This window comes from Myiozetetes cayanensis, unplaced genomic scaffold, assembly GCF_022539395.1.
Source record: "Myiozetetes cayanensis isolate MyiCay16 unplaced genomic scaffold, myiCay2020 scf4, whole genome shotgun sequence".
NCBI lineage: Eukaryota > Metazoa > Chordata > Aves > Passeriformes > Tyrannidae > Myiozetetes > Myiozetetes cayanensis.
The window spans coordinates 53,512,593-53,525,876 of record NW_026087631.1 but is presented as its reverse complement, the minus strand read 5'-3'; the positions used below and the strand labels follow the sequence as shown (position 1 = coordinate 53,525,876).

General features: G+C 39.1%; 1 protein-coding gene across 1 annotated transcript in view; it reads right to left on the bottom strand.

Annotated features, from left to right (window-relative positions):
* DOCK8 (dedicator of cytokinesis 8) overlaps window positions 1-13,284 on the bottom strand; it is a 75,284-nt gene that overhangs the window by 39,210 nt on the left and 22,790 nt on the right. Inside the window, exons 15-21 of the mRNA XM_050329233.1 lie at window positions 8,809-8,926; window positions 6,795-6,865; window positions 5,967-6,105; window positions 4,914-5,015; window positions 4,117-4,212; window positions 1,889-2,123; window positions 779-943 (exon numbers count right to left, since the gene is read on the bottom strand). Coding sequence (XP_050185190.1) covers window positions 779-943; window positions 1,889-2,123; window positions 4,117-4,212; window positions 4,914-5,015; window positions 5,967-6,105; window positions 6,795-6,865; window positions 8,809-8,926 — 926 coding nt within the window. The remainder of the gene's footprint in view (window positions 1-778; window positions 944-1,888; window positions 2,124-4,116; window positions 4,213-4,913; window positions 5,016-5,966; window positions 6,106-6,794; window positions 6,866-8,808; window positions 8,927-13,284) is intronic.

Sequence of the window (13,284 nt, the reverse complement as noted above, 5' to 3'; positions counted from 1 at the left end):
TGTGTAGGCTGAAGATCCTCCCTGAGTATTCTCTTCTCCAGGCTGAATAGCCCCAGCTCTCTTAGCCTTTCTTCACTGAAGAGACACTCCAGTCCCTTTGTCACCTTTGTTGCCCTTGGTTGGTCTCTGTCCAACATGGTTGTGTCTCTTGTACTGGGGACTCCAGAACTGTATACAGCACTCTAGGTATGGCCTCAGCAGGGCTGAGAAGAGGAGAAGGATCACCTGTCTCAAACTGCCAGCCAGCATACAGCATTTTACCCTCTGATGACAACCTTACTACAATGGAGAAATTGGTTGAACTTGGCCCTATACCACTTGGCAGTAAGTTAGTTTGCACAGAAAGTAATTTAATTTACCGATGTACAGGTCAGTATATAATTGGCATCTTAAGGTAATTTTAATTTATGGAGGAAATTCCTCTAGAGACAGTTTCAGTTTAGGCAACATCTCTTGCTTTCATCTTCATTAAGCTACAACATTGCCTGTAGCTGTGGAGTTTTCTCACCTCAACCCTGCATCTTAAATGAACAACTGAGAGATGGATATTATGAGTGGCAAGTCCTTGTTGCTCTTTGCAGTGGTGATGTTCCTGAGCTACCTCTGAGAAAAATGATACATCAGAACAGCACAGTGCTTAAACAGTATGCAGCCTGGGTCTGAGAAGTTGTCTGCTATCTTATAGGTCAGTTCCTTAGGTCCTCCTCTTACAAGTATCATGCTGAATAGAATGTATCAAGAAAAAAGAATCCTTTTGCAATCCTTGCACCAATAATACCTGGTTTAACCACTTCTCTTTGAGGTTCTGGCAGACGAAATACGTAGTACACATAAGATGCCAGGAGGCAATTCCTCCCATGCTGATCTTTGCTCAGCTCTTTGCTGTTGTGAAGACTGTTCACTATTGCAACCACAGATTCAAAGGCAAACTGCGAGAAGTTGGCTGTGAAACAAAGGCAAAAATTAGTGTCAGCACTGAAGGGTATAATATAATTAAGTGAGGGCATTCTTTGCAACAACAATTAATCGTATAAGCTTCAATTCAGTCCCGTAAAAGTACAGAGCTCTAGACAGTAATTGCTATACCCAACCAGACCCAAAGTCTACATAGGCCAATACTTTTCAGCAGATCCACTGACTTTCAACATAATCACTGCTATTCTGTCCCTCTGTGCTACATAAAAGCAGATTCTAACAGTTAATTATAATTTCTAGCAGCCTTCACACATTTCCTAAAAATCACCTACTTGAAGAATACTAAGACTCACTGTTCTCCAGCCGACAAATACATGGTAGCATGCTTTTGCACAAATGTTTTAGTGGATGGCAAGCAATGATTACCAAAATAAGACAGGAAATGAACTGCACCACTGTCTCCAAGCCTGCCTTCCCTCCAGAGCTAACATATGTGATAGGTAACTGGTACCCTCAGCAACAGAAAAATCGGTGTGTACTACTATACCCTCTGTTTTTGTGCTCATTCAACACTCTCTAAAGATATTTGGACAGAAGGTACGGTGCAAACAGCAAGTGTCAGCTGTAGGATAATGATTTTGCTAGTGTTTTACTTGCAAAACAACTGAATTCCATACAAAGTTGAACCACAACCACTTTCTGACCTGTATTTTCATGTAAGTAAACTACAACAGTTTAATGCATCTCCCAGTCAGACTCTAAGATAGTCTTATATGTAGGGGAAAAGGAGAGAAGGCAGGAAGTCAGCTAAACCTGATTAAATTGTGCAGTGAAACCGTGTCTTGAGAAGCAAGACTCTTTCTGCACTGGACCGCCCCAAACATTAAATCTGAGCCTGGATATTCAGCAATCACTTCCCCTACATTTCTAGGTTGCTTGCACTGACACTTGAAGGTCATGAGTCAGTAAATACCTGTCTGGCCAGCTATGACCATGGGCTGCACAGCCAGCTGGAAAAGTTTATCTAGTACCAAATGCAAAAACAAGACAAGAGGTTCAAGACGTGAAGAATTTAAACAAATAATGCTGAGTTTCAATTCATGTTCCAGTGAAGCCTCTGTAATCTTCTGATCCATCACTCGAATGGGGAATGTCACTTGACTTTCCAGAGAATGGCACAAAGTGAAGAACTTCTCCAGGTGATTGTCCTGCAAATACAGTGCACTCACAGTTAACAAAGTTGATACAGTTCAGGCTACTGGTAGCAAAGCAAAGCCTTATTGTATCATCTAATGGGATGAAAGAAAAGATTTTTCAACCTTCTGGTTTTCAGTGGTGGCTGCTCTTTGTGATCAATTTGTAAAGCAGCTGTCACAGCCTTTTCTTTGCTCCTTTTCATCTGGTTCACCTGCAGACTGTGGTTAGATCAACTTAAAGGCAGAAAAGTTAAAGCCTTTACTAAAGTGATCGCTTCATTTATTGAAAAGACTGTTCCTTCTACCTAATAAAACTCTGTCACATCATACATCTGTAGTCCCTCTGCTACTCACATCTAAGTTCCCCCTGCATAGAATTTATGTGCTCTGTGAGTATGCCCTACTTATATTTAAAAAGCATGCTGCAAAGAGGTGATGGACCTGCATCAAACACAAGGCTCCAGCTGATAGGACACAGCTATTGGGATTAACTAGAATATCATGATGGGTAAGAGACACTGAAAAGCAGTAGAAATAAAATAAGGCTGCTCTGCCTCAAACCAGTATTTCAATAAGATGGGCAAAGATCCAATGTCCTCTCGCATTTGAATGACTAGAATCATTGAGTTCTCATCCAGAACTAAGCTTGTGTTCCCACACCACGTGGTTTTGACAAGTGAGCTCTCTAATGCATCCTGGCAGTGTATAACCTGTCCATGGAGTCAGGGAGGTCCTATGTCTCTGGAGATGTGAACACAGTGTCTGAACTAGCCTTGCAAAATAGAAGATACAGACTGAAGAAACTGGAACTGTGCCCTGCCAGTGTCTTAAGCAGACTCCTGTTGAGCTGAGAGGACACCAGGATCCCCTATTGCTGGTGTGACTTGCTACTGAGAGTGCTCATTTATTCACTTCTATCAATAGATTTCATGAAATCACAGAACATGCTGAGTTGGAAGGGACCCATAAGGATTATTGAGTCCAACCTTTAGCCCTGCATAGGACCATTCCCAAGAATCACACCATGTGCTTGCGAGTATCATCCAAACACTTCTTGAACTCTGTCAGGCTTGGTGCTGTGACCATGTCTCTGGGGAGCTTGTTCTAGTGCCCAACCACCCTCTGGGTAAAGAACCTCTTCCTGTTATCCAATCTAGAGCTTCCCTGACACAACTTCGGGCCATTCCCTGGCATCCTGTCACTGGTCACCACAGAGAAGAGATCACTGCCTACCCCTCCTGTTCCCCTCACAAGGAAGTTGTAGACTTCAACAAGGTCTCCCCTCAGTCTTCTCTTCTCCATGTTGAACAGACCAAGTGACCTCCACTGGTCCTCATACGACTTCCCCTCAAGGCCCTTCACCATCTTCAATGCCCTCCTTTGGATACTCTCTAGTAGCTCAATATCATTCTTTCATTGTAGCACCCAAAACTGCCCACAATATTCAAGGTGAGGCTGCCCCGGTGCAGAGCAGAGCAGGACAATCCCCCCCCTTGACCGGCTGGTGGTGCTTTGCCTGATGCCCCCCAGGACACAGTTGGCCCTCCTGGCTGCCAGGGCACTGCTGACTCGGGTTCAACTTGGCATCGACCAGGCCCCTCAGGTCCCTTTCCATGACACTGCTTTCCAGCATCTCATTCCCTAGTCTGTATGTACATTCAGGGTTGCCTCATCCCAGGTGCAGAATCCAGCACTTTCCCCTATTTAACTTCGTATGGTTGGTGATTGTCCATCCTCTGCTTTGCCAAGGTCTCTCTGCAGGGCTTCCCTGCCTTCGAGGGAGTCAACAGCTCCTCCCAGTTTTGTGTCATCTCTAAACTTGCTTAGTATCCCTTCCATTTCACCAAAGGATTTAATTCATCAAGAATATCATGTTACTTCCAAAGCTCTTAAGTTTTTTTTTTAAACTTGTGGGAGCTTAAACATCTTCATTTCATAAATCTGCTACGTTGGCCTAGGATGTTTGAATTTTCTTTGAATGAAACTACAGCTTCTGATGGATTACCTGAGTATGAACAGATGAAACAGCTTGCACTTCAACAATGAAAACACCTTTGTGTCCTTCAACCCACTTAATAGGTGGTGTCTGAGATGGCATTTTCTGTGATGGAAAAGAAATATGGGAGACATCTTCCTTTTAACAAAACATGGATTACACGTCTATTCACTTCATTTTAGATATCCAAATTCAGCGCCACACAGAGGTCCACAGCTAGGCATCTCCTTGTTCTCATATAGTAGTTGGAGAGAAGTTGATGTACTGATCAGGGAAATTTGGAGAATTTTAGTGGGATGCCTAGCACAGACTGTGTGAATATACATCTTCTGATGGGATGTTGTTAAGGCTAAAATTTTCCAGCTAATGCACTGCCAAAGGTACTCCATGGTGATGTGGTGCAGTTTAAACACCCTGGACAGTTTCCTACTTGTTGTGTTTATCCAGAGGTCACAGTTTTCTCCTCCAGTAGCAGCACCTGACTCCCTCTCCCACATAGCCACAAAAAAACCCAAGCAAATAATGGTCATATGGAAGAAATCAAATTATTGACTTGACACTCTCTAAACAAATGTATCCCTGATTAGACAATTTACAAGAATTTGCTTGAATAACTAACTTTTAAAAAAACAATATAACAATACAAAATAATAACACCAGTGACAATAATAACAACAACATTTTTCTCCAGACCTTTCTCCTTTTAAAGGACAAAAAGGAGGCATTGCCTACAAGCAGACAGCAATGTTAGTTTGTAAAACACTTACATTAGGAAAATATTATCTTTTAATAATTTTGTTTGTTACCTCAGGAGAGTGAATCGAATAGTGTAAAGGCAGCTTATCCAATGCAACAGGAAGACTATAATGTCCAGTTTGAAGACGATCATTTAATAGAATTGGCAGCCACTGAAACAAATGAAGAGAAAACACAGCAGTATTCAGGATGATATATGATTAGAGCTATTTATCTAATTTGTTAGGTACAGTCAACAAAACAACAAATGAGATATTGACCCAAGCTTCACTGCTATAACGTATTCCACAGTAATTTCTTTGTATTTTAAATTCACTGATAGCTACTGTGCAAAAATGTTAAAGGCTGCTTTACAAACCATCTCTTTTGAAAAAAACAAACACAGAGCTTCTCATGTGTGACATATATTTTTCTAATAAATCCTACCAGAAGGATTTAGTAGAGTTCATGTTTTTATATAAAAAGTTATGTATCTTGAATACACTGATCCTTGGTTTTGAAGCAAAGCAACAGAGTTAAAGTTTTCCTTATCATAATGAACATCTTCAGTGTGGTCACCATGAGGATTAAAGCCAGACTGACTTATCATAACACTGCATTCATATTTGGATGCATTTCATTTTTGTCTTATTCAAGTCTGAAAGAGGCTGTGCATTTAAATATCACAGGAAAAAGCATTTTGTATTTAGGTGAGAAGAAACTTGAAAATTAGGTCCTCACCTATGTCAAGTCTCGCTCCTGAACTACAAAATAATTTATTTCTTAATAATCACACTGACATTGGTGGGACTATAACTGTCCATAAAATAAAGTCAATTTGAAAGGATTGTTGCAAATGTTTCAGTAGATGTTTCAGCTGAATCAGGTGAATTCATTAAGTTCAAAGACATTTAACACTGTAAAATTACACGATGAGGATACAAACTAACTCAGGTTGCATCCAGTTTCTAGGAATTCACACTAAGACCTTCCATTTGCTTTGAGGTATTTCCATAACCAGAAAGAGAATAAATGACAAAATTCTTCACAAGCAAAGAGTCTGTTTGCGAGGATGTAGATATTCACACACACATACACACACTTATGCATCACATGGAACTTACTGAGTACCCGAGGAGGGTTTCCACAGATGCTCCTTGCTTTGGTTGGCAACTGATGTGATAAAATGTGAACAATAGATGATGTTTCTCTGTGAGTTTTGCTGGCAGCTTAATTTTCACTTCTTCGTAAAAGTCAGGGGACCTGTTTTAAAAAAATGGCAAGCATGTTTCTAATGTAAGTTTGCGATGGAAAAAGAGGCAAATTTGCCAGTAGGGTTTTAGATGCTGTAGTTAGAAAACTGTATAAATCCTGATAACAGTCTCAGAGCTGAGTTAAACAAAGTGCATGCATATATATATACGTGTATATGTGTGTGTATATATATATATGTATATATATAGCTGTGAACCCTCTACAGTTTTGAATCAGGAAGAGAATAGACAGTATCAGCTGGACTGCTTTAGCTTTGCCCCAACTCTGTACTTCAAAAACATTTAATCTTAATTTTGGATTCCAGAATAACTACTGTGCAAATCCTAAATCCCAAATTCACATTAATGACAAAGAGAATGAGAATGTCCCTTCAGCTTTTTTAGATCTGTGAATTCACTGAAGTGAATTATGTTAAAAGTTGTGCTGCTTTCTGCTCCTGCTCATTAATCTTCTTATTAAGAATATTCTCAACTACTAAAAAGCTTCAAAAAAGAAAAGCAATGGTTGCTTATGAAAATGCATGTAGCAAACCTAATTATATATGATAAGTCACATAAAATGTAACTGTTTAAAGTGGATTAGTAACAGCATTCCTTGATGAACTATGTAGTCTAACAATTATGTAAAAAGATCATGATTAATACTTCTCAAGTCATAGGAATAGTAACAACACTTACTTATTATGATATGTGATAGCTGTGTATATTTCTTGGACAAATTCTGGACCTGAAGATTTCCCAAAAATTACCTACATTATGAAGAAAAGAAAGTAACAGCAATCAGAACTAAAGCATTTAATCACGATCATCTTCTATAAATTTTAAGATAGTATCTGAAGACTTAAAATGATTCCTCAATTCTATCTTAGATCACTAGCACAAATGTCTTATTGCCAAGCACCTTCCTCACACACCATTCAGGGTAAAACATCAGGAAAATGGAGTAGTTATCTTCAGAGTCATCAATTCCCTCACATCATTCTCCAGTCATGTCGCAGGTCGAAGCGGGAAGTGACATGGGTTTCAGGATACCAGCTGCTTTTTTTATTGCAACAGTGCAACTACCTTTATACAGTTCTGGGGTGACACATGTACACACAGCATTGGTTTACCACTTCATAACAACTTATGATTGGATACACAGCCACATGTCCTAACACAATAGCTGACATTCTAACAGGAAACCCACTGTGTCACAGTCCCCACTGTCCCTGGTTAACCCTCTGCCAGGTGTAAGAAGTTCCATCTGCAGTATTTCAGCTTACTGAGAGCCCAGAACCAGCTGGGCTCCCCAACACAATCATGCACTAAAAAGTTAGGAACTGTAGAAAAAAAGTTATGGTAAGTCACTTATACATTGTCACACTGCCCTTAACTAAGTATTAAAATTTTTTAAAGTTTCGTTTTTCAGTTGTAGCCTGTTTATTTAGGGCGAGATACATCTCATCTTACCTTAGGGGTCTAAAGTTCCTTTAAAATCAATAAGGAGAAATAGGCATTTCTGATGCTACATTTGCTTCCCTCATTTCAGACTCAGGCCCATGGTCAGGTCCTGGAACCCAGTAACTTTAAAGGGAGCCTTGAGACATGAGCTTAGACAAGAATCTCTGTACAGTGCAAATCCATATGTATTGAGATGAAGCTCACAGTGGAGAGGGAAGCCAGATGAACTGTGTTTGTCCCAAGCATTTGTTAAAACCCTAATCATAGCATGGGCAGAGTCTAAGGAAACTAATAGTGCAGTATTGTGTAAAAAGGTGTGACATTCAAAAGGCACAGCTCCATCTCTGGAACAAATGTGGCTTAGGAAAACACTGATTTCAGTTCCACAGGTCATGTGGAGTAAGGCTGTGAAATATCCACTGTGCAACCTCAGCACACTGATAAAGGTTGTTTGGGTAACAGTCCTTGGTCCAACAAACTGTTGGACTAAAGTCTCCTCAGAGTAATATTTCCACTCATTTTTTCCTTCTCTAACACATAAAATCACAGACGACTTTTTTCTTAACGTCATTTTCAAATAGCCAACAACACTGTCAGAAAATTTCCCAAAAAATTCAGGCTGAAGAGACATCTGGGTTAAAAAACTTTAAACTGAAGATCTGCAGCTTGGTAAAGTTGAATAGAGGATGTTACAATAAGAAATGTTGCATAAGCTGAACATAGACAGTACTGCCCACTCTGCTAGTAGTGTACACCTATGCCCTAATACACAGTGCATTTCAAACATGGAAAACTCTACTTACACTGCATGATTGTGCACCTATTCAAGTTCAGGCAATAAGGATCCTAACCTCTACCTTCTGGTGTAACTCCTGACACGTAGGGCATACAGAAGAGATACCCTGGAAAACAGACTACACCATTCTTAAAAGTTCTCCGAAGCTCTGTGAATTTACCGTTAGAGTTTCCAACAGAATACTGAAGCAATACGATGTCAAGAGGTAAGAAGACTTATCTTAGAAAGAGTCATATGCCTCTGGTTCCTCTAGAATGACAAGTTTTTCTTGTTGTGGGTAAGGAGTACAGCCCTGCTTACTGATCAGAAGGGAAAGCTTCACAAATAAGCTCTCTGATGTTAGGCTTCCTAGGGCCCCAACAGAAACTGTGGTGAATGATGATTCGTCTCTTCAGAGGTTCCTCAGGAACGCATGTAAACAAAAGTCTGCTAAGAAATGTCAGCACTTATTACCGGCATTGCACAGGAAGGATCTTCGCCACACATAAACTGTATCTTGATGGTAATGTTTCTTGCAGAAGCCAGTCGGTTAGCAAAATTCAGCCTCTGAGGGTAAACATAGAGGAGATTTCTGAAAGAAAGACAAGGAAGAATAGAATGGGTAAATGGCAGGCATTCCTGTTTGAAAATTAAGTGCACAAACTAGCATCTTGCTGACTTCTCTCCCTGTCTTTCAATTTCAGCTACATAGTGAGAGATTTAACAGAATTCCATTTCAAAAGAAAAAGCTGAGTTCTTGGTATGACATATAGAATATTCTATGTTTAAGATTTCTTATGCAGTAAGCTATGTCTTTGAGAAGGCAGTCTTCCTCTCTCCCTCTCTTTTTTTTAATTTTTTAATATGTAATTGCCTGTTAAAAATGAACTATTGTCTTTGCTTCATGTAATGAAAAGTAGGAATCTCTCAAGAAAGCAGCTCCTTTCTGAGATGTGAATAATCAGATTTTGGAAGGGGAAGGAATCACTCAGAGGTGATAAAAACAAGGAAAACAATAACCGAAGTTCATAAATTTGTAGCTTATAGCAAAAAAAAAGAGGTATATATATCTAGATTATACAAATAAAAAAGCAGTATCAATGAACCTGAGTAAATACAAATAAGTAATTTTGAACCATAATTCCACAAACTGCCTTTTTTTTAGTAATGCTTTGAAATACAGCATACTTTGTTGTTTACTAGCTTCTGTACATCACTGAATACATCACTACACTTCAAATTTCTGTGGGGAATTTGGCAGCACAGATAGTCTTCCAAGTTCAAAACCCAACAATTCTAGTAGAAGAGTCAAAATGTTAATAGAAAGATTTTTCTTCAATGAAGTTTATGACAAATATGGGACTTCAGGTAAGCCTAGATTACTTACGCATTCTGGAATTAGATATAGATTATGTTTATTTAGTGTCATGTTTTTCCAGTTTGGTATAGGCTTTTCACTGTTTGTCCTCTGAGTGTAAGGAGTAAGACTAGTGTTGATGAAAGCACACTGGCTTTCAGTGAGAAACAGTGAGGACTTCTCATGGGTTTTCTTGTTATCTCTTTGTGAAAATTAGAAGCTGCACACAGAATTGCCCTGTCCTTACCCAAACATCTCCTCAGCACCATTCTCAGCTGACAATGCTGAGTAGCTTTGGCGAATATTGCCCTGAAGTCAGACAGTACATTTTTCATTTATTTTATCCCAAGACCTGGAAAACTGTGGTTGATTCTCCTTATTGCAATGTGTCACAACAGATACTACTCAGTCCAAGCTACTTTTCTTTAACCAACATACCCCATATGGGCCATTGCATGGCCTAGCAAAAAAAACCTAGCATGTAACTTGCCTTTCCCTTCCTTCAGTGTGGTACTCCTGCCTGTCACACTAATGCACTTTCTTCTTTACCATCTTAAATGCAATTTCTGCTTTGCCAAGCTTTCTCCAAGATGATGTTAAGGGAAGCTAAGTGAAAGAGAGAAATATATTGGTAACCTCCACTGAATTATACTTGGGGGAATGACATATTAAATGAAGGATATTGTCAACATTACATCTGCCAGAGTTGAAGAAATACATGTAGGGGAGCCTGAATAATCCAGGTATTGCTTCATTAATCTGCAGCCTAGGACAAGATGTCACAAATCCATATAATGTACCTGAGCACTGGATTTTACCTTTAGATGTGGCTTGAGATTAAAGATATGCAAAAACACAGAGAGCTCTCTGCTGACTACATAACCAAGGAAGCATTATTCCAGTAAGTACTCCACTGAAAAGCTAAAGCTTGTGCCATTTATGCTCAAGCAGTTTTAAGGATTTTGCTTACATGTGTATTAGACCCATCAGCACTGAGGAAGAATAGAAGCAAACGCTGACTCTGGATATCTTGAAGAGATGAAAGTGATGGCTGATTGGCAGGAAGGTGAGGAGATGATCAAAAGAGGTTCCCTGACACAAGTATGAATTGTAGACCTACTGCTGACCACTGCCTAAGTGCTACTTCCTGCCAGCATCCATAAACTCCAAAAGCCTGAGAGGAAGCCAAGACAAGGAACATTTCACATGGCAGTTAGCAGGGGCACTGTGGTAGCAAAAACTGCTGTCTTTTAAATAATAGGACAACTACGATACCCATAAGGATGTGGTGACCTTCAGGAGGCATTGTTTTTCCCTTGAGGTTCTTTGCTGAGCAGAAATATTCAAACAACATGCCACAGAAATTACTTTTGTTCAATGTGATTAAATTTCTCCCCTCACTCCCCATACAGAAAGTGCAGAACTCTACCTCCAGATACAGTCAGATTTGCTTAAAAGGCAAAAGACCTATTCAGGGATCAGCATGAGTCTACAAAAGTGGCAGACTATTCAACATCACTGAGAACAGAGTCCCAAAGGCCAGCAGAGTCCTGGTTGAGACACAGATCCACACAGCTTCTCTCGGTTGGCGACTGACCCAGCAGAGGCATGATAAGAGGCTATTTCAGAATCACTTACTTGCAGAGAAAGCTAAGGGCCCACCTAGCCTTGCACAAGACACCATGCAGCAATTCTCATTCAAATTTGCTGACCTTCCTATACTTCCATGGGACTTAGCAGAGATTTGATCACTTCCCATAGGCAAAGCAATGCAGACCTATCTTCTACCAAAATAAAAATCTATTCAGAGTTTCAAGTCTGTGGCCCTTCTCATGGAAAATTCCTATTTGTAAACATTGCTTGTGCATATGTGTGACACAGCAAAATCCTTCCCCTTGTTAGATTACAGCTCATGTGAGATATCAACAAGTGCATCTCAAACTTCTAATTAATACTAGGCATGTTCCCTGATGACTGTGACAAGAATTCCATGCAATAGCAAAAGATAACATCTGTGCAAATAGTCTCTATTGATACAAACCAGAAATGTCCTGCAGGTGAGCAATGATGGATGGGTTAACACTGACATTTAAAACTTATGGTAATAGAAACAAAAATTGATACATCCATTAGTCACAATTTTCAGTACTTGCTGATTCCTCTAGAATTTTGGTAAGGAATTTTGAGAAAAAAAAATAAAATTGAAAGTTAAAATGCAAATCACAAATACTTAATCAGATATGGAAACCTGTTCTAGTCAGCCATTGATTAGAAAACCGGTACAATGACAGAACTTCAATTTGTCACGTTCAAGAGGGTGGGTATGTGTCATATATTCAGTATCTTACTATGGATAATCTGGATAAGCATCTGAATGATTTTTCTCATGCTGCTAAAATTTTGAATCACCTGAAGAGATGACCAATGGGCCTGTAGAAGACTCATAGGGCTACCATGGTGTCTCTGGATTCCATGGGCAGAGAGGCACAAAAGAGTAGATAATGCTGTGGCAGCAGTAACAGGAATGAGAGACCATTATACACCAATAGTCTTCCTCACCCAAAACTAGTGAAGAATGGGGTAGAATGACAACCACCAAAGCAGAAGGCCTCCAGCTCACACTGCAGACTATAGCAAGTCTGAGCCCAGCACTAAGTGATTTGCAATTAAATGAAAAAAAACAGCAAAGGAGAGTGTTTTTTTCTCCTTTTTCTAAAAATCCCCTAAGTTTTAGCCACTTCCCCATCAAAGAGAGGACTTCCTGTGCCTGGTTAAGTTGAGTTACTGCTGAAGTGATGTGACAAATCCCTCTTCCTCAGCACCAACATTTCATAGTGGCAGTAAACAGCATAATTTTCATTTATACTTAATGAGAAAATAAAATGACAAACAACCTTTAAATTATATGATTTTTCCTATTAAAAGTAGAAGGGTATGAAAGAAATAAATTGTGGAATGTTTTGACATTTTCAGGGAAGTATTTTTATTAAAGAAATATAAGTACACAACAAAAATAAGTGCTCAATTTCACAGAGCACAAAGACAGTGGGCTGGCAGATCTCTCTAGCATAAATCAGAAATAGTATAATTTAAAATAATGGCATTACACAGTAAAAAAAGCTAGCAAGAGCTGAGTTCAAAGACTTTAACAGAAGACTTTTCCTATCACAAAGGAAAAAGCTATTATGAAAAAAAAAGATTTTTTTCCTCTGAAATACCTTACTTTGGCAAAAAAACTCCAACAAAGAAGTAAACACAACTTTTGCATTTCTTCTAAAGATTCAGGAGAAAAACTGAAGATAGGTTTTTCACTAGTATTTGTCTGGGCATTTGCATAGATATTGTTATGCCAGTTTGTATTTTTACAGGTTTTCTTTATTTGGTACTCAAGTATATTTCTATACATAATCTTCTTCTATATTCATGGTAATGTTGACAGAAAACAGGTACTTATTTTATTAATTTTTCATTCTTTTAATGTCTGCATGCACAGCAATGGTTTTCAGACTTACAGTCAAAAATTAGGAAACATTAAATCAGCTGCATCACACTATGAGGCCACAACACTCAGTTATGACTAAATGCTAGCAAAT